Genomic DNA, 25,740 nt, shown 5'->3' on the forward strand with positions numbered 1-25,740 from the left:
ATTTTTCCTCGTCTATTAGACTGCAAACTTCAGGCTAGGGAGTTTTCTTAATTATTGTCACCCAGAACAGTGCTTTGCACTAAGAAATTAAATACTGAATCTAATTCACTTTTAACTTATGTTCTTCTTAAAGACATCCTCATGAGCACATACATATATATGCCTAAGTGCCCGGTACGTATGGACAAGTGCTGTGCTTCTGGGATGGTTGGACAAGAGCCTGTGTACGCTTCTGGCGACCACATATCACTTCCTCTCTTAACCAAGGAATAGGGAGACCTTTCCGCACACATAATAAAACCTTGTTCTCATTAACTTAATTTTTTCAGACCCCCACAGCACTATTCTTGCACAGGAAAAATGGTCCTCCTCATCCATACATACCACCAGTCTATACAGTGGAAGGACCAAAAATAGGACCTTGCATCTCTGAAATATCACCCATTGAGCTACACATATATTCATACTTCCTAAAGTACATCCCTCCAAACTACTCCAGATTTTCCCCCATACTTGTTCACACCAGCACCTCCACTGCCTGTTCCTTTTACATGAATTTATTTCTATACAATATTCTAAAAACACCCCTTGTTTTGTACATGTTTTTCTCCCCCCTCCCCCATGTTTAAATTGCTTTATAACAACTGGTTTCCTGATTTGTTGCATCTTCTCTTCTCTGAAATTGGCCATGATTTTTTAAAAAGACAAAATGAAATGAAAATACCATGGTCAGAGATGAAAAAGGGAAAAGAAAAAAACAGAAAAAAAATACATGATAAAATAATGAAAAAAAATTGAAAATGAAAATTCTCAGAGATAATGCATTTATAAACAACAAAGAAACGGTTACAAAGATGGCCGTGGTAAGTGGGTGTATATATATATATATTTATATATATATATTTATATATAAATCCATGTCCCATTCAAATGGCCCCAATACCTCAGGGATCTAAGTCCAGTCCAAACTCTCCCTTTTCTATAGTCCCCTTTGCTTCGGGTTTCATAAAGAACACAAATGTCCTGAAACTCCTTGGGGCTAGCTGGCTCCCAAGGCTAAAGGATGGGAAAGCCTCTGAAAGCAAGGCTTTGGCCATGAGGGGAAAGGATTGGTTGGGGGACCAAAGAAAGACTGAGGAAGGGGAAGGAAAGGGACCAATACTCCAAGGAAAACTCCTCCCCTTTTTTTTTTAAACCATATGGGGAATCTTTGGCCCCTTGGGGACCACAGCCTCTGTCTCTTAGTAATCCAGAGATTCATACCAGGAGGTCTTAACTCCAGCCCCCTACCCTCCCGTACAAATCTCCCTCCTGTTGAGGCAGAGCAAAAGCAGAGGCCAAATTAGAGAACAAAATGAACTTGTCCTTCTGTATGTGAAAACAGGGCAAGGGGCTGGGTCTAGGGTTCCCTCCTTTCCAGTAGCTTGAAGAGGTCAACCTCTTGGTCTTTCCCTTTTTGCTGGGAATTAACCCAACTTTTGAAGTGGGAGGTATATGGAGGAAGATCTCAGGTTTGGCATATTTCAAGGAGGCCATAAGAAGGCCTCTTCCTTAAATACTCACCACCCCCTTCCCCGCTACAACTTTCATAGCCCTTTCACCATATGATTGTAGGGAATACAGTTGGGCCCCACTCAGCAACTCAGAGTTCCTTTTCAGATCCAAAGAGTTGTTGCTCTTTGAGCAAAGAGCTAGGAGCACAGTGGTGTCCTTTGAGGGAAGCTGAAGCCAAAGGCCCAAGAAAGTGGAGCCAACTCCTGCCACTTGCCAGGGGAGAACGGGAGTGGTAATAGGGGTGCAGGTTGGGGGGACAGAGATGGGACCTCTTCTCTTCCCTCAGTCAGAAGGAATCAAGTCTCTAGGAGCTGGCCAGGTGCTCCACCTGGATGGTGCTGGTGGTAACTGTGAGGCAAATGTCCTTATGGTGCTCAGCTGTCTTGTAGGAGGTCAGGTCAAAGGAACACTGGGGTGGGGGATTAGGATTGCTGTCCCCACCACCCCCACCTTGGGGGGCTGCCCCAGGGGGCTGGAAGTGCTGCTGCTGCTGCTGCTGTTGTTGTTGTTGTTGCTGCTGCTGCTGCTGTGAGGCCTGGGAAGCTTGAGCCTGAGCCTGAGCTTGGGCCACTGCTGCTGCTGCTGCAGCTGCTGCTGATACTGCTGATACCTGCTGCTGCTGGAGATCTGGAGCATTGTGTTTTCGCATGTGTTTCATCAGATATGTCTCCTAAGGGATTTCGTACAATGGTTATAAGAAAAAAGGAAGATACAGAATGTATATACAGCCTGGTTTCTTTTGGTTTTCAGGATACGTGCTTCATATTAAGATACCCCAGATCCATCATACAGAGTTGACAGCAAATTCTCTATCCACGTACCCACTAAGTCTGAATAGAGGCATAAAAGCAATTTCTTAATAAATCAGAATAAAACTTGAGAAGACATCTTGTCCACTTCCCTGACTTTAGAAGTTGGTATTTTTGTTTTTATAAAAGTAAACCAAGAAGCATTTATTAAATACTTACTATATGTCAGGCAGCTAGATGGCTCAGTGGATAGAACACTGGGCTTAGAGTCAGGAAAACCCTGAATTCAAATCCAGCCTCAGACAATTACTAGCTGTGTGACGCTGGGCAAGTCACTTAATCTCCATTTGCCTTAACTCACTGGAGAAGGAAATAGCAAACCACTCCAATATCTTTGCCAAGAAAACCCCATGGACAGTATGATCCCTAGGTCACAAAGAGTCAGATACAACTGAATAACAACAGTATGTCAGGCACTGTGAAAGCAGGATAGCCATCCCACAACTACTTTCTGGGACCTAATAATTCTTTCAGTAGATAATAATGTACATTTTTCTCCAATTCTGAAATGACGCTACAGGGGTCATTTTTTAAAAAGTGAGATGGAGAATTACTGTTCATCAACTATCACATAATCTGCTTCTCTCAAAGACTACTTTGTCTATTAAGACACTTCCACTGTAAATACAAAAATTTCCTTTCTTTGTAGGTCAGGACATCACTAAGGCAGAGTTATAGTCTTTTGGGGCTACAGAAGAGAAAGGAGGACTCACCGATGTGTATGCACGACTGCAGATTGAACAGGTATACACTTTAGCATGCTTCACTGTATGTGTGGACAGGTGTACCTCTAATGAGGCTGCATCTGTATATGCTCGATGACAGTTGTGGCACTTGAAGGGTTTGTCTTTGTTGTGCTGCCGTCTATGGGACTAGGTGAAGGGTGACAAACTAACATCAGTATTTGACACTCTGCTTTTACCAATCCCACCCAAGATACTAGAGAGACTACATTACCAAGCCCTTTCCCAAGTGAGGCATTCTCAGTGAGGAAAAACCTAGACTAAGGTGCCTGGTCTCTTTTAGGTACCACCTGAGCCCAGATAAAGTGGTTTATAATGGCGATTCAGGAAGCCACACATGATACACACTGGGATTCTTACAGTTACAATGCTAATGCTTAAATATAGTCTGGGCCTAAGGATGGGGTCTGTTCAAGTACTCCTATTGGTAGGGCAGTTACCTGCAAGTTGGAGAGTTGAGTAAAGGCTTTTTCACATCCCGGGTGTGCACATTTGTATGGTCTATCTCCAGTATGGATTCTGCAAGGGGAGAGAAAATCATAGAAGAAGAACAATTAACAATGTTACTCAAACACAGAAAGTAAGAACAAACAGTTCTTGGAGAATCAACTCTTTTCCAAATTCTCCTCTCCTTCCCTGTCCGTCGCAACCACTACTTATCATCAGGGAGCTTGGGTACACTCTTTACAGATCAGTACTGCTATTTCTTCCCAAGACCTAGGTAAGTTAAGTACCTATGCCTCCACAGGGCAGGCATTATATAACTTTCTATGCAGGTCAACCCTGATAGAAACTTCATCCAAAGAGCGCTCAGAGGCACATCTTAAGACGATAGTAAGAAAGGGACTTCCCACGTCCAACCTCCCCATTCCCCATATTATCCAGAAATCATGCCCTAAAGCCCTGAATGATACCAAGGAAGACTGTTGCAAAACCCAGAGTTATGTCAATCTTGGAGAGCTAGGCTGTTAATTCATGAAACAGACCCTAGGGCTCTATCTAGACAGGCAATGAAAGGCCAAGAAATGCCTAGCTTGTACTAACTAGACCATTTCATTCTTACACCATCATTCACCTACTGGGCATGAGCTGAAGAATCTTGAATGTTTGACAGCTGACATTCACTTTTGATCCAGAACTTAGAGACTATCCCTTCACCTAAATGCTTGTCAGCTCATCCAAATTATGGCAAAAAAAAAAAAAGCCACCATCATCATAGGACTTGTCATCTCCCATAATGGATACTTGAGGTTCTTTTCTCTTTCCAGAGTGAGAGGTATGAGCACCTACAAAAGTAGGAAGTTTACATCCATGGCAGGTCTGTCAAAGGCCCCATGGGGTGGGGTGGGGGAGGTGGAAGGTGGTCCCACAGTCAGATTTGAGAATCCATGATTACAAGACCTTCCTGATTGACAGGCTCTGTTCCTCCACTCTTTCCCATATTCACATTCAAAATGGCATATAATCATTAGGCACCCTTGTGAAGCTGATAAAGAAGCTGTTTCTCAGATGGCTGAAGATTCTTAGGCTTCTGTGATGTTCCAGTATTATGTTCCATTTGGGAACTGGGGTCATGGCTTTCTTCTGGTCTCCCTTGGAGTCTCACTGGCTGGACTGGGTTTCACTAGACTGGTATCTCACTACAGGAGCCACAATCTTGATCAGGAATCCTTTGCTTTGTGAAATGAAATGAGAGTCCCACAAAGTCAATGCCCTATGGAATGTTGATCTGGTTTCTTCCAATCAATTTCCACTGCAAGGGAAATATCTTGCAAAGTGTGTGCATGTATGTATATTTTAGGGGAGGGTACTGGGGGGAGGGGAGAAGTCGTCTCTGCTCCAAGTTTGTCTCCATCTCCCACATATCAGGGGTATGGCATAACAGCCATTGTATCTCCCTGGTACATCTCTGCCCCGCACAAACTCTCCTGGGACCCACTGATGTCTCCAGCGCTGTTACTCAGTCCTCTCTCTCTCTGTTCTGCCAGTGATGCTCTCCTCCAGTCAGGTCTCTCCCCTGCCCCCTGCATGCGGGTTGTTGTGTGTGTCCAGGGCGGGGGTGGGGAGGGCATGCCAGCGGGGGGGCGGTCGCCCGCCACTCTCCCTTACCGTGTGTGCTGCTGAAGGTGGGAGAGCTGGCGGAAGGCCTTCTGGCAGTAGGAACAGGTGTAAGGCTTGGCCCCCGAATGGATACGGAGGTGCTGGGCCAGGTAGGAGCTGTTGGCGAAGGTCTTGGAGCAGTGCGGGCACTTGTGGGGCTTGACAGTCTCCGTGTGCAGCTTGGAGTGGATCCTGCCGGAGAGGAGAGGGGGAGGGGGAAGGAGGAGGAGGAAGCAGTTCGACACCACGGGCTGAGCTTTCCACTGGGTGAAATGACGTTGCTTGACGGATGAAAAGTACTGCCCCCCTCCTCCCAAAGACACTCACAGACCTGACTAGAACTAAATGAAGAGAAGACCCGGTTCTAGATGGTTGCTTGATATAAGCTGGTGGCAAGAATGGTAGAGAAATGGTGAAGAGTTGCTATTCTTGGCTCCTGGTAACCCCGAAGTAGGAATCAGAGCTCATGGTACAGAGAATACTGGATTTGGAGTCAGAAGACCTGAGTTTGAATTTTGCCACTTAGTACTTTAGACAAGTAACTTAACCTCATCTGTAAAATGAGAGGAATGCACTAGATGACCTTTAGGGTTCCTTCAAGCTATCACTCTATAATCCTATGAATTCCTTGGTCCTCTATAAGATCACACACAACACAGCTCCCAGGGACACCCTCTTCAAAGGCAGTAATTTACACACACAGAACAAACACCTGATAATTCATAAGGCCAAAAGACAGATCCAGTATCTTTTCATACCTGGCTCTGAATCTAGGCATAAAGCAAAAGCAGGCACTGCTCTGTAGAAAAGCTACACACACATAGGCACAAACCATGACATCAATACAGACTCTGTAACAGGATCCCAGAATTTCCCATGTCCCCTAAAACTGCTAAGAATCCCTCACAGAGAACACAAGGGAGGCAAGGTTCTCGTAGAGTAAACCAGAGAAACACAGAGAATGAAGAGCTCATCTAGGAGGAAGGATAGGCAGTAGACTGCGTATGGGCATAGTGAAGATAAAGGGATGGACGGTTAGGGCTGCCTGCCTTACCGTGTGTGCTGCTGGAGGTGAGAGAGCTGGCGGAAGGCCTTCTGGCAGTAGGAACAGGTGTAGGGCTTGGCCCCTGAATGAATACGGATGTGCTGTGCCAAGTAGGAACTGTTGGCGAAGGTCTTGGAACAGTGCGGGCACTTGTGGGGCTTGGTCTCTGTGTGTGACTTGGAGTGGATTTGCATCTCCGACTTGGAATAGAAGGTCAGCGAACACATCCGGCACCTGGGCCCAGCCAGGGCAACAAATTAGACATGTCCCCTCACCAAAACAGATAACTCCATACCCTCCTCCCATGCTGAGACCAGCCCTAATTGAGAAGTTCAACCATATGAGACATGACATGTATTTCTTCTGATCCTCTTAGATTCTGAATTTCTTTCTCCTCCCCCTGTGGAATCCCCCAACTGTAAACTGGGAAAAGCACCCCATGCACTCCTCCATTCCCCAGGGAGACAATGAAGAGTTGGATTCCTAAAAAGGGACCTTCCTTCTTCTTAGGAAACTTTGTTTCAGCATCAATTTTATTTTCCCCCCATCTCAAGTAACTTCTCTAAACCTTTCCTTTTCCCAAAGTATATGGAGGTAATACCAGTCTATCAGGCTGAAGAAAGTGTCACCCCACCTGGATCCACTTTTATTCACTATCTAACTGAGATAAAAGTCCTCTTTCTTGCTCTGTTGTGCCATCAACTAGAACAGGGTTATATGAAAAGTCTTCAGCCATATTAGTTTAGATTTGGCCTTTGGGCAAGGGCTATGTCAGCTGGAACTCACTTGTTTTACCTTAACAATTCAAGAAAGGGCAACATAGCCTAAAAAGAGAGTAACAGAATGAAAGCCAAAAGACTTGTACAAGTTCCTTTTCTGAGCCTCAGCTTCTACTCTTTTCCTCTTTCTGTACAATGTGAGAATGATCACTGCCATCTCCCTCCCTTAAGTACATTTTAAGAGCAATCTATCAAGGGTTCTAAGCGCCTCACAAGGGAGTATCATGAACGTTAGCTTTTAGCTTAAATATAGACCTCTCCTCTCCTTACACAAGCTTTTACTTAAATTCTAGTACTTTAGTCCAATCCCCCTTTGCCAATTCTAAGGGGTAAAAAAAGGACAGGGAGAGGAGGAAATGTACTTTTCAAAAAGGAATAATGGTGAACAGACCCTTGATGTAGTCAAGAGTCCTGGGTTCTAACTCTGGGATGCTATAGGCTCGCTCACTTCTCTACACATCATTTTTCTGATGAGAAGGTTAATATCTACTGCCTAGAGGTACACAATAAAAACACTCTGGGCTTTCTCAATACAAAGTGTCAAACAACACCAAAGATTGAATTCATTATATTAACGAAAGCAGTGCCAGCAATAAGACAGTTTTGCTATTTATTTCACACTGTTCAACATTCTAATTTGAAGGGTCCAACATTACTCTCTATTGATGACATTTTTTTCTAAGAGATAGAGGAGTGCCTCAATTCTGAATCTATGCTAAAATCTCACCAGGTTTTTCTGATTAGTTTTTAGAGTAAACACACCAACCATATCCCCAATGTTGGTGTTATTAAAAAGACAATTCATTTCAATGCAGTTTTCTGGTACAGAAAATGTTGGAAACCTTAAAGTCAATGCTAAAGGCAAAGACCACTATTTTAGTACAACAAAATTTGGTTTCTTGGATATAAACTTGATTTTATAAAAAAGATGAGACAGAAAGGTGTGTGTGTGTGTGTGTGTGTGTGTGTATACACACACACACACACACACACACACACACACACACGCATATATATATATATATACATTCTCAGAAATGCAACTCTTACTCTCATATAATCTGTCCCCTTAAGGCAGAGCTGTCAAACTCCTGACACTCAAAACTCCTCAGTGTGGCCAGAACCAGATTAAAATTAACTGGAATTATGTTCAACAAAATAAAAATACAACATAGATAATATTAATTTGTGGTTTTTCCAATGCTTCTATTTGAGTTTGACACCAGTGCTCTAAGGAACTCAAGGTACTGTCCCTTACCCCCCATTTTACATTCTGAGCAAACCAAAGCCTTGAGATATTAGGTGAATTACCCAAGGTCACATAGCAAGCCAGACTGGAGCTAGGTCTTTTGTTTTACCAATATCCATGAGAGTTTGTTCTTTGATATGGCAAGTCTGTTGCTACTTAGATAGGGTCCCCTTTACTATAAGGAAGACTCAAACAGTTCATAATTCTCTGTTTCTGTAGGAATTCCTTATTACCTTGAATAGGTTCAATTCTGCTCACACCACCTTTCTTATAGTACAGAGATTCTCTCACAATGGCCAGCTAATCCTGGCCCCAGAAAAATCAGTGCCCCCCAATCAGGAGATAACGAATCCTGTCATTTCCCTATGCTGGTACAAGAGTCAACTCTATGGCAGATTAGAGATAACATCAGCAGAGGTGTGCAGAGGTAGAGTACCTTAAACTGTCTAAAAAAGTTAAAAGAGTTCTGACGTTAGAACTGGAAAGGACCTTTCTTTCTTTCTTCTTTTGTTTTTTTTTGGTGAGGCAATCAGAGTTAAGTGACTTGCCCAGGGTCACATAGTCAGTAAGTGCCAAGTGTCTGAGGCCAGATTTGAACTCAGGTCCTCCTGACTCCAAGGCTGCAGCTCTATCCACTGTGCCACCTAGCTGCCCTGTGGAAAGGACCTTAAAGATGGTCCAACTTCTTCATTTTACAGATGAGGAAACTTGGGTCCAGAGAGGTCAAGAGACTTAAGGTCATACAGCTAGTCAGGATAAGCGCTGAGACTATGGTGTATGTGACATTCTAGCAAAACACCACCACCCTAAACTAAACTTTTGATAGAGATGAATCTTCTATGTCAAAATGACTATCCCCATGAGACTACTGTATTTAGAAGGTGGTACCTTGCTTTAATTAATCCAATGTGTATCCAGATTTACACAAAACAATTAGAGAGTGGTTATTCATTTTTACAAAAGGATTTACATTGATTCCTTTTAGAAATAAGCTTGAGTGCATTAAAAATGATAGAATTTACAAAAAAAAAACTGAGTCACAACCTTGCAAGAATACATTTGTGTGTAAAATGAGGTAGGAGGCTGGAGAACTGATACATAATATTTTGGAACGATAAAGTCCCCAGTAACACTTTCCCAGGTAGAGGAAAAGGCACTCAGGAAGAATGACCACTCTCCACGGTGAAGTTGTATAGACTAGATAAATAAATACTATCAATCACTATTTCTCATCCCTTTCTTCTGAGCTCTAATCATTTTACAAAATATTACCTAGATAAATACTCCTAATACCACTAGAAGGGAGGCGTAAAACAGAATTCTCTCCATTTTACAAATGAGGAAACTGAGGCCCAGAGAGGGGAAAAGGACTTGCCCAGGGTCACACAGCAAGTTGGTGGTGGAGCCTGAATCCATGAGCCCAGGGCTCTGTCCATTTCCTGTGCCGCAGTTTCCCTGGCTCCTAAAATGGGAACAACATTGCCCATCTGGGTATATTAAGGAGAGAAACCAGTCTCCCATTCAGACATGTCTGCTTCTGTCCAAGACTATGCTTTGAGGTTATGCCCATTTTGTACATGAGGGTCAAAGCTCCCCCAAACCACAGGAGCTTTTTTCAGCTTGTGGATCATGGGTTTCCAGAGGGTAAGGACTATCTTTACTACTCTCTTTGTCTAGTATACCACATGCAAACAAGTACTATTTGATGATGGGCAACTCTGGAAAAGACAGGATCAGAAAGTCTGATCTGGTCTATGTTAATGAGTCACTGAGCAAACATCTACATTGACTATATATGGCTTTTTAAAAGGCAGGGAAGAGAAAAGGGAGAATGAGCTATTTTCTTTCTTTTTTTTCTTCTATGTAGGCCCCTACCATCATCCCAACTATGTGGGGGCAAGAAGGTACAGGGATCAAACAGGCATTATAGCCACAAGGAGGAATGTAGGCTGGGTCAATAATTGTCAGAAAGATATCCTGGAAAAGCAGGGATGGAAAATTCATGCCTCAAAATATATCTGGGGACAGTCAGGGGATCCCAAGTTGGGAATCAGACCTCTGAAGAATGAGAGGAGAATGAGAGGCAAACTCCAAAAATACCTGCAGAATTTTCCCTATTTCACTCTATGACCCCAAACAAATCACTGCTAAGACACTGCAATGTAGGGACAACAGAAAGGAGAGGTAAAGTGGGGACAAAGTAATGAGGAAGTCATGTACCTTCCCCCCCCCCCCACCCCTGGTCCCCCTCACCCTCCTACCCAAAAACATCCCTGACATGCAACTGGGTTTGACATGAAAGAGTCACCCAACAGAGTCCTGATTTGAAGCAGGACCCAAAATGGGAGTGGCTGAAATAGTGATCCTCACCCCATCCGGCCCCCTGGCTCTGCCCCCCACCTGTAGGTCTTGCCATCCTTCTGATGGTCTTCGTCATCCTCAGGGGAGAGCACATAAGGGTCATTCATCTCAGGCAGCCCTGATTCCTGCATCCTCTTCTTCTTTCGGCCCCGGGGAGGCTTGGAAGCCACAGTGCCACCACCCCCACCACCCCCACCTCCCCCGCCCCCTTCTTCTGCCAGAGCTGATGCCACCTTCTTGGAGAGGTCAGGGACCACCTGCAGGGCTTGGGAGCCAGGGGGAAGGGCTGACACAATCATGGGAGCTGAGATGGGGAAGGTCTGAGCTGAGGAGGCTGTAGTCACTAGAGAGCCTGAGGGGGATGTGATCACCAAGCCTGGACCTAGGAGTAAAAGAAAGATGGAGTTATCATTTCTTAGCCCTGGTACCTTACCTTATTTCATTTTAAGTCATCAGAGAATCACAGAATCACTTTACTGAATTGAACTGCCCCGCTCAGCCCAGTGTTTGCAAACCCTAAATCCCACAGTAAAAAGTCTCTTACTTTAGGTTCCCATTGCTACCCTACCTCCTACCTGATAACACTGAAATATCCCCTGATTGGAATCCTTTCTGTTCTCAACTTAAAATAACAGTATAATGCTGAACACACCAGGGACCCCTAATAACAGGATTTCTGAGAAATAACATACAGATCCCATTCCACCCAGTAACATCTGAACCATCCCATCTTGTAATCCTGACCATGGATTTTCAACACCTCAGACAGCTTAGGGAGGAGTAAGTGGAATTACTCACCAGCAGTCATCAGTCCCGTGGATGGCACAGGCACCACAGTGATGTTCTGAGTGACTGAAGCCTGGCTATGTGGTGTCAGTTGATCTGGCTTGGTATCGGCATCCATGCTGATGCCTGATGGCAGGGGTACTGAGGCAGGCACCGTTAGCAGGGTTGGATAGTGAGGTGGAGCCAGACCACAGCCTTTCTCTGGTAGCAGCTGATCCTTCATCTTGTTGATGAACATCGTGTTTTCTATCTAAAGGAAGAAAAATCTGTTATCAGAAAGGGGCAAAGATTATTTTCTTCCTTTCTTCATAGTTTCTCCCTCTTTAACATATAATGGAGATGAGAAAACTAAGTAGATGCCCCTGTTCTTCTAAAGGGAGTCTAGAAGGGAAAAGGTCACCTCTAACTTAAACTCAATTCAGTAACAGGAGATACTTTGTGAGGACAGTAACTGATTAGTCTGGTTCCTTGCCCAGCAGTTAAGTGGTAGATAGAAACAGTGGTATACCACTATTTAAAGCTGAACAATAATAAAAATACTACCTTGTATTTGCATAGTGCTCTAAAGTTTTCAAAACACTTTTATGCAAATTTTCTCTGCTGAGCCTTACACAATTCTGTGAGGTAAGCAGACACTACTCTTCTCATTTTGCAGATGGAGAAATGAAGGCTCACAAAAGTGACCTGCCCAAGTATACTTGGCTCCTAAGTGGCAGAATAAAGACCTGACCTCTGGAGTCCACTACCCCCTCTATTATACTACATATGTGTGGGGTGAAAAAGAAGTTAGTATAACCTACCTGTCCTGAGACTGTGGGAACTGCTGGCCAGAAGTACGGGGAAGAATTGAAGTGAGATTCTTCCATTCTACCTGCAGGGAGAGAGAGGATAAATTATGATCATAAAGACAATGTGAAAAGTCATTGTGGAAAGGAAAGGCAGCATGTAAGGCTCCTGGCACCCTCCTCTGAGGGGCAGACCTTAGCATCTGATTCTTGGTGGATATATCCTACAGTGGTATCCTAAGGCTAAATGTAGGTACTTTCACAACTGTAGTGATGAATGAGTTAATAATACTAAAAGATTCCACACCTATCTCATTCACTCTCCTTTTCCAATACAAAGAAAGTTAGTATTACTTTCCCTTTATGAAAGAAAGAGAAACTGAGCCCTAGAAAAGGGAAAGAATAGGCCCTTAGTCACACACTAAGTGGCAAAGCTGAGAATAACAATGAGAAAGTCTTGCCTTTTTCTTCAATTTCTTATTGCCTCATACTCCTTTTCCTAGGATAAACAAGTCAAGTTTTCCAATCTTCCTGTTCATAGTTTTCTTTATAGATTCTGAAATGATTCTGGGATAAAATTGAAAATTTTAAGAAAATGACAGAATGGAAATGCCAGAAGGAATCAAAATCAATATTGATTTATTAAAATTCTAGCTGCTATCCATGGAGTAGTGAGATACAACTCTGCCCCACATCACCAACAGGATCAAAGATGTACTGAAAAAAAAAAAAGATGTATACAGTTAGAAAAGACCTCAGAGGTCATCTAGGGCAATGCCCTCATTTTATAGATAGGAAATTAAGGCTCAAAGAGGTTAGTTGTTAGTACTCTTAAAACTGGGAGAGCTGAGATAGCCGGATGAGGTTTACCCAAGTTTGGTTTGGGATTGGCCAAAGAAACATGGCTTCAGGAAATGACTAAGGAAGCTGGGAAAGATATTCAAGAATGCAGCATGGAAAGAACAGTGAAATCTCCCCTAAATGCATCTCAGTCACCTTAAAAGTTAAGTTTCTCATTCTACTTCATGGAGCTTATTTATAAGCTCTTTTCCTGGCTATACTAAAAAAGATTTCCAATTCTTACAAAAGGTAAGGCAACATCCAATTTGCTCTCCTTCCTTGTAATAAGAGATCTTCTGCTAGAAAATAGAAGAGGGGAATGCAACAAACCCCTGAAGACAGTAGAATTTTTTGGGTTTTTTTTTAAGTGACTTAAACTTAAAAGTTAAGTATCTCCTGAAAAATAATTAAATTTAATATAGGTAAGTATTAATTCTATATCTCCTAAATTGAACTAGCACATCACTTTTAACAACCAACCACACTAACATTCAAGCCAAATGAAAGAAAACCAATCCCAACTAGCTTTTGAGAGCAGGAGCTATGCATATTCTACTTCTTTTGGCCCCCCCAACCTACCATCTACTCCAACATCACCTAGCATGGTATTTTTTTAAAATTAAATTAACAAAACTCTGTATTTTCTCCTTCTCAACCCCCCCCATCTTTATCTACACTGAAAAAGAAAGGAAAAAATCATTTTAACAAATATGTACATTCAAGTAAAACATATCACCACAATGGCCATGCTAAAAAAAAAAAATTCTGTCTCAATTTGCAGTCTATCACCTGTCTGCCAAGAGCTTCATCATAAGTCTTCTGGATTCATGATTGGTCATTGTAGTGCTGTGAGTTTTTAAGTCCTTCAAAGTTGTTTGTCTTTACAATATTATTGTTACTGTATAACTTGTTCTTCCGGCTCCATTCACTTCACTTTCTATCAGTTCATACAAGTCTTCTCAGGTTTCTCTGAAACTATTCCCCTTTCATCATTAACTTGTAGCACAAGAGTATTCCATTATATTCACATACCATAACTTGTTCAGCTATACCCTAATTGGTCACCTCCTCAGTTTCCAGTTCTTTGCCAACACAAAAAGATGCTATGAGTATTTTTTTACATAGGCATCCTTTCCTGCCCCCCCTTTTAAGAAAATTTTAATTTATGAAAATAAAACAAGCATTTCCATAACATCATACAGTAAAAAAAGATGATTTGCATGAAACTGAAAATCTACTACACACAACTTGCTATTCCCTTCAAATATACAACAAAATTATTATGTAAATTTATTTTGTCCCATCCCCCCACATGCCATGGCTACCATTAGACACAAATAGGCATATATATATATATATGTGTAAAATTCTCCTATACATATTTTCTCTGGATACAGATAGCATCTTTCTTCATATGTCCTCTATAGTTAAACAGGGTATTTATAATAGTCAAAATAACTTATTTGCTCAAAAAGTCTTTCTTAAAATAATATTGCTGTTACTGTATACAATGTTCTTCTGGTTCTGCTCATTTTGCTTTTCATTGTTTCATGCAAGTCTTTTCCATGTTTTCCTAAAATCACTGAGTTCATCATTTCTTACAGCACAGTAGTATTCCATCACAATTATATACCACAACTTGTTCAGCCATTCCTCAATTCATGGGCATCCCTGCAATTTCCATTCTTTGCCACCACAAAGAGAGCTGTTATAAACATTTCAGAACATGTTAAGTTCTTCTCCTTTTCCCCAATCATCTTTGGAAATAGACCAAGTAATGGTATTACTAGGTTGAAGGTTAATAACTCTTTGGGCATAATTCCAGATTGCCCTCCAAAATGGTTGGATCAGTTCACAATTCCACTAACAATGAATTAGTGTCCCAATTTTTCTAAATCCCCTTCAAGATTTGTCATTTTCCCCTTCTATCATGTTAGCCAATTTGATAAGGTGTAAAATGATATCTCAAGGTTGTTTTAATTTGCATTTCTCTAATCAACGACGATTTAGAGCATTTTTTCATATGGCTATAAATTATTTCGATTTCTTCACTGGAAAACTGCCTGTTTTGACCATTTATCAATTGGGAAATAACTTATATTCTTATAGATTTGACAAAGTTCTTTATATATATATCTTAGATATGAGACCTTTATTTGGTTAACTGTCTATAAATCCCCCCTCCCCAATTTTCTGCTTTCCTTCTTATCTTGGCCACATTTATTTGTACAAAAACATTTTAATGTAATTGAAGTTATCCATTCGATACCTAACTTCGCTTTCTGTCTCTTGTTTATTCATAAATTGTTCACTTATCCTCAAGTCTGATAAAGCTCTCTGCTTCCATTTAAAAAAATCTTTATAGGGTACAAATCTAGAAGTGGTGTCACTGGTTCAAAGGGTATGCAGTTTATAATTTGTGAAGCATACCTCCAAATTGCTTTCCAGAATGACTAGACCAGTTAATAGCTCCACCACCAGCTCCTCCAGCACTTGTCATTTTTTTTTGTCAGCTTTACCAATTTGATGGGTGTAAAGTGGAATCTCAGAGTGTTTTAATTTGTATTTCTCTAATTATTAGTGAAATAGAGCATTTTTTCCAAATGGCTACTTTAACCACTTGGTTTTCTTCCTCTAAAAAAATGCCTATTCATATCCTTTAATTCTTACCAACTGGGAATGGTTCTTATACTTATTTTGTTGGGTGTTTTTTTTTTTGCTTTCAATTTTGTTATGCTCTTCTTTGATTTTGGGGATTTCTATTTTAGTATTTTATTGGTTTTTAAAATTTGTTGGTTTTTCTAGTTTTTTTTTTAGTTGCATGCCCAATTCATTGATTAATTCTTTCTATTATTAATGAAAGTGCTTAGAGATATAAAATTTCCCTTAAGGCCAGATTTGGCTGCATCTCAAAAATTTTGGTATATTGTCTCATTGTTGTCATCTTTAATGAAATTATGTCATTTCTATTTGTTCTCTGACCTATCCATTCTTGAGGATTAAGTTATTTAATTTCCAATTCATTTTTAATAATTTCTTTAGTGACCCTTTAATGAATATAATTTTTGTTTTATTGTGAAAGATGAGTTTAATATTTCTTTTTTGTGTCTGAGAGATTTTTATGTCCTAATACATGGTTAATTTTTATAAAGGTGCCATGCACAGCTGAGAAATGTGCTTTCTATTCCCACTCCACAATCTCCAGAGGTATATGATATATGACTTTTCTAAAATTCTATTCAGGTCCTTAACTTTATTTTAAGAAAAACTTCAATCTATTTAGGTCCAGGAGAGTTACATTACAGTTTTATTATCTATTTTCCCCTATAACTCATCTAACTTATCCTTCAAATATGCTATGCCATTCAGTGCATATGTTTAGTACCAATATTAATTCATCAATATTATCTTTCAGCAAAATGTAGTTTTTGTTTTAACTAAATCTATTATTGTTGTTGCACTGAGATTATAATTGCTTTTTTAAAAATCTTGCTGAGGCATAATAGATTTTGCTCCAGCTACTTATTTTAACTCTATGTGAATTTTTATATTTCAAGTCTATTTCTGGTAAAGAACATATTGTTGGATTCTACTTTCCTATCCATTCTACTATCCTTTTCCCATCTTATGGGTAAATTTATTCCATGCATACTCACCATTATGATCCCTAATTGTGTATTTCCTTCTATCCTGTTCTTGTATGCTTTTCATTCTTTGTCCCCTCCTCCATCCTCTAAAGAAGGTTGGGAGAAAGGAGTATGCTCAGCACCACTGCTCTAGGTTTGATAAAATCTGTTTCTGCTCCCCCCTCTTCTCTTTCAGGACCCAATCAAAGATTGTCATTCTTCCTTTCCCTACTTTCAAATCTCTGGGATCCACCCTCCTATATGTAGCTAGAGATCATTTGTGTGTACTTTTCCTCCTTTTGACTAGTTCAGAGGGTGAGATTCAAATGACATCTGCTCTTCCTCCAATCCTTCCTCTTTGTTTGCAGATTTTTATTTGCCTACCTTTTTATGTCAGATAATCTTCCCCACTTTCCTCCCTCCAACCTTGTCCTCAATTCCTTTTCCCTTCACTTTCTTTTTTTAGGATCATCAAAATATAATAAAGCCATTAAACTGCCCTCCATCTTAATAGACTGCATGAGCCCTGATGACACTTAGAACATAAACAGTTTATCCTTCAGTCCTTATGACTGTTAGATTATGTTTACCTTCCTGTGTTTCTTTTGATGACTGTGTTTATGTTTCAAAGTTTCTACACAGAGCTGCTCTTTTCATCAGGAATGCTTGTAAATCCTCTATATCATTAAATGGGCCGTTTGTCCCTCTGAAGGAGTATAATCAATTTTGCTGAGTAAGTCATTCTTGGTTATAAGCCTATTTAGCTTTTGTCTTTCTGAATATGGTATTTTAAGCTCTTTACTCCTTTAAAGTTGTACTACTAATAAATCTTGTATATTCCTGATTCTGACTCCTTAGTACTTGAACTGTCTTTTTTGGCTTGCTTGCAGTATTTTTTATCTGACCTGGAAGCTCTGGATTTTGACTATAATCCCCCTTGGAGCTTTCTTTTAGGAGTTTCCTTTAAGAAATGGACAGTGGATTCTTTCTATTCTCACTTTGCCCTCTGGTTCTAAGAGATCTGGGCATTTTTCTTTTATGATTTCTTGAAATGACTCTTTTTTCATTATGACTTTCAAATAGTCCAATGAGTCTTAAATTATCTTTTCTTGATCTCTTTTCTAGGTCAGTTGTTTTTGTCATGAGTTAAACTTCACATTTTCTTCCACTTTTTCAGTTTCACTTTTCACTTTGTTTTTATATCTTGCCTTCTGAAGTTATTATCTTCTACTTTTAATTTTCAGGGAGTTTGCTGCTGAGTAGAGTTTAGTATCCCTTGTGCCAAGTTGTTAATTCTCTTTCCAATTCTTTTCCTAGGTCCTTTCCAATTTTTTCCTAGTGTGCTCTAAGTTTGTTTATAAAATTATTTAATTAAAAAATCTTTGCTTCATTTTTTTCAAGAATTCTTACTCAACTTGTAACACCAAACTATGTTTTCCTTTGAGGCTTAGCTTGTACATATTTTGGAATCACTTTTTTTCTCCTGGATTTGTGTTTTGAGCATCCATTAACACCAGAAGAGCTCTTTATGGTGGGAATCTCTTCTTCTGTTTGCTTATTCTTCTAGCCCACCTCCTTACTTCAGACTTTATGTTAGAGTCACAATCTGTGAATTTTTGGAGGAAATCTCTGGGCCATACTTGTGTTCTCTTCAGTCCCGCTATTACTTTCTTGGGGTGAGTGTTGTGTCATTCCAGATCTCAGGGACAGCTCAGGCTGGGGACCTGCAAGTTTTAGGTGATCTCAAGCAGTCCAATCCAGGGCAGTCATGACTGCTGCCCTCTTGGTCTGAGTTGTTGTCCCAGGTTTAGGTTTGAGAAACACAACTGTGGGCTTATCCTTGGTTGGAGTTCCAAAACACTGCTGCTAGACAGAGCCATTATTAGCTGGCTGGAAGGTTCCGCAAGTTTGGAGCAATAGGACTACAGAGTCCCCTTTGGTCTTGGATTCCTTCCATAGTTATTCCACTTCAGATTTCAGACTAGAATGGAAACTGGAATTGAGACCCTAAGTTGCTTTCAGGGTCAAATTCAAGCAATTGCTGCCTGCTTCTGTGCTTGTTCCTTACTTAGTACACAGTCTAGAGTCTGTGACTACTCTCTGTCCTAGATCATTATCCCTAGATACAGACCCCCTCCTTCAGTCACACATTGGATCTATGTGATTCAGTACCAGGTACTGAGTGACACAACTGCTAGTTGGTACCCATTTCTGCACAAGGTCAAGACCCTTTGTATTGGATCTGGAACCTCTCCTTGCTCAAGTATAGAGTATAAAGCCATGGACAGCCTACACAGTGCATTCCTAATAAGACCTCTATTCTCAGTGTCTGCACTGGGTTGGAAAAATGACTCAATGTAATTTTTTCCCTTGTATTTCTCAGTCAGGACTCAGTCCTGTGTTTTCTAGTTGTTTAGCTGTGGAAGACAGCTTAGTTATATTTCTTTCTGCTACTCCATCAGTTGCTGGTCTCCTACCAAGTATGGAATTCTGCTTACAGTTTTTCACTAAATATTTTTTAAAACTGAAAAACAATGTTTGGTATATATACAAATAAGCTCCTAAAACAATGTTACAGCTCAGCCCTACTATCTGCAACAATTTCCTGGGTGGTAGGGAAAACTGATAGGAATAAAAATACTGATAGTTACTAGGAATTAGAAGTTAGGTTTGAAGAAGCTAAAAGGGATACACTGGGTTCATTATACATTTTTCCTCTAATGTACAAAAGAGAACTGGACTTGAAGCCAAGAGACCTGGGTTCAAACACCAGCTACACCCTTTGCTGAAGGAACCTGGGTGAGTCGCTACCTCCAGTTTCCCCATCTGTAAAATGCAGATAATAATACTTGTACCACCTACCTCAAAGAGTTGTTATGAGGGAATACTTTCTAAATCCTAAAAAAGCAATAAAGGCAAGTTATTATTTCTTAATGAAATGGAGGTAAGGATATAGCTTATTGACAAGAACACTACAATACAGAAGAGGGAGGGACCTAGAGAGAGAGATGCCTCAAGGTGAACAAAAACAACAAAAACAACTCAATCCAATTCAAGGAGTTTTGGATACTGGGGAGTGGCTCTCTGGTGGGATCACTGATATTCCCATCTACTCAGCTGAAGTTATAACAAGTCTTTTGGAGATTAAATGCAGCTTGTCCTATTTTTTGAATCCAGTCTTGACCACTAAGGTAAATGAATTTTAGAATTTATTCAGCTGCCTGGTTTTCTTCTCTAAGTCTTAAGAAAGCAATAAAAAACACTGAAGAGCCTCTAACAGGTCTTGGGACAAGATAAGAAATGGTGACTAGGAGACTGCTAGTGGTGGTCAGCTTTTAGGCAAACATAACCATCTCCTCCTTGCAAAGACACCTAAGGATCACGAATAATATTTTTTAGGGGGTAGGAAAGAATGACAAATGTGCTAATCCTCTAAGATTTTTTTCTTTTGGTTTTACCAACAAAACCACTAAAGAAAAAGAGAATGGTTTAGGAGGAGGAATGAAAGCTGAAGATAGATTCACCAGAAAAGACCACCCTTTAAAACATCCAAAAGTCATAGCAACAGACTCAATATTAATTCTATTACTTATTATATTTCTTCTCATCACCTCTTACACATCATCATCTTTATCAAAGCCATCATCTCAAAAGACATACATTAATATGTAATACTGAATAAAAGACATACAAATCCTAAACTACTCACTGATAGTTGTCTCCAAACCAAAGAAAATTGGCTCTTCTGGCTATACCATTGTAGTCAATAATAACTAACGGTCCTATACTAGTCTGGGGAGACGTAGGGAAGCTTATGACCCCAAAGGGAGGTGACAGTAGAAAACCCTATCAATCAACAAACATTTACTAAGCATCTTATGGCACTAAGTGGAGGCTGGGAATTAGAAGATCTGGATTCTATTGATAACTATGCCATCATTAAGAAGGAGGAGAATTATATATATTTAACATTACTACAGCCTTGAATTTAGACAGCATTTTTCTTTTAAAACGCTCAAAGGGTTCAAACATACACATATTACCTCACTGATCCTCAAAAGATCTGGAAGCAAAGGATCTGGGAGAATTTACACTATATTTCAGAAGTGGGGGAAACTGAGGCAGAGAGATAAGTTAATTTGTGCCACACACAAATAAGAACTCAGAATTCTAACCTACCATACTGCTACTAAAGGATAAATAAAATGATGATGCTAGTGCCACGAGCATCATCCATCACAAAGTTGTAATCAGAGAGACCATCTCCCTTGATTTCCCCAATAGAAATAACAAATATTCACATATTATTAGAGTCTCAATTTCTTTTCCCAAAGAAGACATAATCCTTTTATATAGCTTTTAGAAAGAAACACTTATTCATCAATCAATTCATTCAACAGCCACTTATTAAGCATCTGATATGTGCAAATCCTTCTGCTAAGCATTGGGGAATAAGATATTCTCCTCAACCTGGACCACTTGACAGAAGAGAATGAGAAAAAATTTTTTGAGTTCTAGATTTACACCTTCTTATTTCAACATATGGCTTTAACATGCTTGAAGTACTCCTGTGAAGAAAAATGCCAGAGATATTTCAGCAAGCATAAAAGTTTTGGTTTTGTCTTCCCCATTCCCCCCAATAGTAGAGCAATAGAGGGAACTAACAAGAATGCAAGAATCAGGTGAGTTCAGGCAGTTATAATTAGACTACTAGCTAGAGACCACATAAACTGAGAAGCTTTACAGAGAGAAATAAGGTCTGAGTTTCTGCCAATACACTTCAGTTCAATGCCATCAAGCACACAAGGAACTACAAAGAACAATCAAGCAAATGGAATTAAAGGAAGAACTTTTCACATATGTCTCAAAAACTGCCCCATGGAAGACAATCAGGATGGCAAAAGGCCTTCAGTCCATTCTGGGGATCCAATAAAGGATCTAGAGCTTTTATCCTGGAGAAGATTCAGGGAGGACATGATAGCTGTGTTCAAGTATTTGAAGGGCAGCCCCGTGGAAGACAGATTAGACTTGCTGCACTTGGACCCCGAAAAAAGAGTTAAGAGCAAAGGTTAGAATTTGCAAAAAGATCAATTTACATTTTTGTGTCATGAAAAACTCTTGAACAATTAAAGCTGTCCAAAAATGGATTGGGCCGCCTGACAAGTGGTGAGGTCTTCTAGGAGAGGCTGGATGACCACTTGTTGGGTAATTTAGGATGGGGATTCCTTTCATGTTTGGTTTAGACTAAGTGACTGTTTCAGTCTCTATGAATTCTTAAATTCTACGATACTCATCCTGTGTAATGATTGTTTGTATCCTTCCAAAAATCAGAGGCTCCAATGTGTTTGGGGGCCTTCCTGTAGATTTCTTAACAGTTGGTTGATACCAGTGGAGCTCACAGGCTGACCAATAATGACCCCTCACTCTCATTGTGTGGCCAACCCATCTCCTTTTCCATTCATTCCTCACTCTATCTTTGTGCTGCTTCTCCTGTACTATCTTCATTGGTAATGTAGTATAGCCTGCTCATGTCACACATGCTCTTGGCATGACACTCTACCTTGAGTCTTGAGAGACTGTGGTATTCCATGTGGTATTCTATTATTGTCATGCAGCATCACTGGAAGAATATTAATTTGTTTCAGAGAGAACCCCGTGGTCAATAAAAATGTTGTTCAGTTTCCCAAAGGCAAAAAAAACAACAAAAAAAACTGCCCCATGTCCAAACAACCCAACAGGACTATTAACAATAAACAGTCTGCTATCTAGAATGGCAGCTCCATGCATCCTTGGGATTCTAAATTAGTAGGGGTGTCTTTCAAAACAGCTTCCTCTTATGCTGACATTCTCATTAGGACTAATGGTAAGACATAATAGAAAAAAGGGAAATTGGGTCCTAGAAAGCCTGGGGTCTCTAGAAAACAGGATAGCAAGGGCTGTGGGGAGGAAACTTGTCTCTGACACAAAGGCAAAACCTAATCTTACTAGTCATCATCAACTCTGGGTCCTAAAGAAAGCAAGCTCTATAAACTACTCCTTACTAAACTTAGTTCATAGTAGTTACCTTCAAGTACTGAATGCTATGTATTCAAATTTCTTTCTGTCTACAAAAAACACATCTTGCTCAGCTTTGCCTCAAACCCGTCACTAGTTTACTCTACCAAGGTATTCCAGAACATTATTTCTTTCTACCTGTTAGTCTTACAATCTAACAATTATAAGAAAGAATCTTACAATTCTTTAACTATGAAAGAGTCTTTTTATGGCTAGTTTTATATCTAATTCCAAACCTAACCCCCAAGACAATTCAATTCTCAGCTTATTTCAAACTGAGCTCCAACTCTGAACTTTCAGCATCTGATGTTGTCTGTGCCCCCAAATTACAATTCTCCAGTGACACACACTAGCTACTAGAATCTCTCAATCAGAAGTTATACCCTAAATATCCCACTCCTAACAGCAAAGGAAAGCAGCTCACTTTAAACTGTGCTTGCTCCAACAGCAGGAAACCACTGCTAAGCAATACCACATGGGAACACAAATAGCATCTCTTTAAATGGCACTGTGACCATTGGGGTGGTTTAACCTGGGACTTCCATCCCTAACTAGTCTCTTGGTGAACAGCCTAAAAGAGCCACCCAGACCAACATGCTGAGGATCTCCAAAAGCTAAGTCTGAGTATCATTTTCAAAACCAGAGAAAGTCTAAATTGATTTAGTACAGGTTGACACTTCTCCAACAACAAATGACATAATTAACTTGCTGCCTAAAGAAAAACAAGTAAAACGACCCTCACTTACCCAGAACTAAAAATTCCCCTCTTTATGTTAAAGGTTTCTTACCCTCTCTCTCCTCCTCCTTCTGTCCTATTCCTCCTCCTCAAGGCTCCCGAACTTTCTGAAAACAAAGTGTCTATGTTAGAATGGTCAAAAAGGATGTAAATTAATGAGGTGTCGGGGACCTCTGAGAATTTCCAATCTGTCAGCTGTCAGTCTGGAGGGAAAACATAATTCCTGCCTCTAACCCAAGAGAAGAAAGGTTAGGATAACAGGAATTTAGTCACTAAGAAAAAGATTTAATCCCTAGTAAGAAGTTGAACTATCTTCACCATTTAAGTATGGGCTGAAAGGAACCCCCCCACACACACCCTATTCCCCTAGAAAGCAGAGCTTTGATACCTAATTCGACTTATCACAGGTACCCAAGGGGCAGAAGCCAGGAAAAAAGGAGGTTGGGGAGCAGGAGGTAAGGAGGCAGTTTGGTCACCTCCCACCTGTGAGGACAGAAGACAAATCTGGGGACAGAACTAGGACGAGGGTGCCCCAAGTTCTTGTGCCAGGAGATAAAATCCCTAGTGCAGGCCTAGCCACTCCCATTGGCCACCCCCCCACCCCACCCCAAACCCCTGAGAGGACTTTGCCCCTCATCTGTCAAGGGCCCCATACCAAGGAGCCCCTCTGGCTCAAACCTCAGTCCCTCCCCCCAGTAGGGCCCCCTCTGCTCTAATAAACTCCTTCCCCCAAGACAGCCGCTAAGAGTCTGCCCCCCACCCTTGCTCACGCCCCCTTCCTCAGAGCCCTTCTGGGACATCGGCTCCCTCCCCTCCATAAGCCAAGCTCCGACACCCACCAGAAACCCACCCCCTACACCCCCCACTCCCACCATTCCCCCCGCCCCCCACCCCTGCGCCCGCTACTCCACAACCACTTCCGGTTCCGGGAGGGGGGGAGACACAGAGCCCCCCCACCCCCTTCGGGACAGGGAGGAGGGAACACGGAGCGTGCCGGCAGCAGCAGCAGCAGCGGCGGCGGCGGTGGCGCCGCGAGACTCACCCGGCTCCAGCGGCTGCAGCAGCAGCAGCGGCGGCGGCAGCGGCGGCGCGAGAGTCAGAAAGCTGCTCGGAAGGGGGCGGCGCGTGCCTTTTGCCGGGAGGGAGGCAGGGAGGCAGAGGGGTGGGGGGGAGGGAGGGAAATAGGATGAGGGGAAGTAGAGCTCGAGAGAGCGCGCGCACTCGGGGCGCTGGGCGGACCGACGGACCCTCCAGCCCCCCCACCCCGAAGGAGTGTATACACACACGGACAGACACACACACACACACACACACATACACACACACACGCCCCGCTCCACACACCCGCAGGGCGGGGGCGCGAGGCACTTGGAGCCCCCCCCTCCCCTTCACTCCACTCACCCGGAAGTGCTGCTGGCGCTCCTGCACTGAAGAACCCAGATTCCTCCCCTCCCCACCCCCCTCCCTCCCCCCTCCCCCCACAGGCCTGGAGAGGAGCCGCTGCGGCGAGAAGGCGGGAACACCGGAAACGAAGGAGGGGTGGGGAAAGGAGGGAGCTGGGGTGGTAGGAGAAGGGGGGGGAGGGTGCAAAGGCCCAGTTACTTCCGGGAGCGACTAGAGCTAATCTGGTAGTACGAGCACCTGGGGAGATAGACACCCCCGAGGCGGAAGTCGGGATAAATGAGGGCGGAAGTGGCTTCATCGAGGGGGAATATTTCAATGGTTAGAGGTGAGCGTGACGTTAACCGGAACTAGCGGGGGTAAGTAAGGGCAGAAATGAACTCACTACCCCCAGGGGCCCTTTGGGGGCGGGGTGGGACTTCTGGTTGAAGAGGGAGGATCTTGGGCCTCATGAATTATAAAGCAGTCCTTCTAAGGTAAGTGGAGGGGGGTGGTGCCTTAAAGGGCGAGGACGTTATTTCAGTTAGATCAGCGTTCAAGGCCCCATACTAGGAGGTCGGAGTCTAAAGACCAAAGAAACTACCTCTGCCCTCAAGGAGCTTCCATTCTATTGGGAGGGTAGAATTTGCACTGGGACCAGTAGAGCTGTGTGATCCTGCCTGTGTTTGCCCCTAGGCTGACTTAACAACTTCGAATTTGGACAGACTTTCCAGCCCCCCACCCCCACCCCCTTTAGTTCTCGTCAGTCGAGTGCTGGATTTGGTGCCACGTATCCGTATTTCATGGCTCTCTTTTGTTATGCTTTTAATTCTGTGTGTTTTTTTTTAATGGAAACATGCAAAAGTTGTAGTTATTAAAAAGCATATTTCAAT

General features: G+C 41.8%; 1 protein-coding gene across 10 annotated transcripts; it reads right to left on the reverse strand.

Moving 5' to 3' along the window:
• Positions 1-807: 807 nt before the first annotated feature.
• On the reverse strand, positions 808-25,130 carry ZNF384 (zinc finger protein 384). Of its 10 annotated transcripts, none has more exons than XM_020994164.2 (12): positions 24,869-25,130; positions 24,510-24,596; positions 23,520-23,574; positions 12,227-12,297; positions 11,439-11,676; positions 10,680-11,022; positions 9,655-9,741; positions 6,261-6,485; positions 5,216-5,398; positions 3,547-3,625; positions 3,077-3,235; positions 808-2,224 (listed from the first exon to the last, which is right to left on the reverse strand). In XM_020994164.2, exons 4-12 carry the CDS (start codon positions 12,290-12,292, stop codon positions 1,859-1,861), a joined length of 1,746 nt encoding a protein of 581 aa, XP_020849823.1. In that variant the 5' UTR covers positions 12,293-12,297; positions 23,520-23,574; positions 24,510-24,596; positions 24,869-25,130; the 3' UTR covers positions 808-1,858. The 10 variants fall into 10 exon arrangements, with proteins under 10 accessions (XP_020849823.1, XP_020849825.1, XP_078011691.1 ...); XM_020994166.2 differs by lacking the exon at positions 24,510-24,596 and adding an exon at positions 12,673-12,778 and having other exon boundaries at positions 24,869-24,922; XM_078155565.1 differs by lacking the exon at positions 24,869-25,130 and adding an exon at positions 12,673-12,778 and having other exon boundaries at positions 24,510-24,861.
• Between the last annotated feature and the right edge of the window lie 610 nt (positions 25,131-25,740).

This window comes from Phascolarctos cinereus, unplaced genomic scaffold (assembly GCF_003287225.1).
Source record: "Phascolarctos cinereus isolate Bilbo 61053 unplaced genomic scaffold, phaCin_HiC Scaffold_1;HRSCAF=81, whole genome shotgun sequence".
Taxonomy (NCBI): domain Eukaryota; kingdom Metazoa; phylum Chordata; class Mammalia; order Diprotodontia; family Phascolarctidae; genus Phascolarctos; species Phascolarctos cinereus.

Coding starts and splice junctions, on each gene's coding strand:
- ZNF384 (XM_020994164.2), bottom strand. CDS start 12,292: ATGGAAGAATCTCACTTCAATTCTTCCCCGTACTTCTGGCCAGCAGTT. Junction 3,626..5,215: donor CACCTTCAGCAGCACACACG/GTAAGGGAGAGT, acceptor CTCCCCTTGCAG/AATCCATACTGGAGATAGAC. Junction 2,225..3,076: donor GCAGTCGTGCATACACATCG/GTGAGTCCTCCT, acceptor GAAATCCCTTAG/GAGACATATCTGATGAAACA.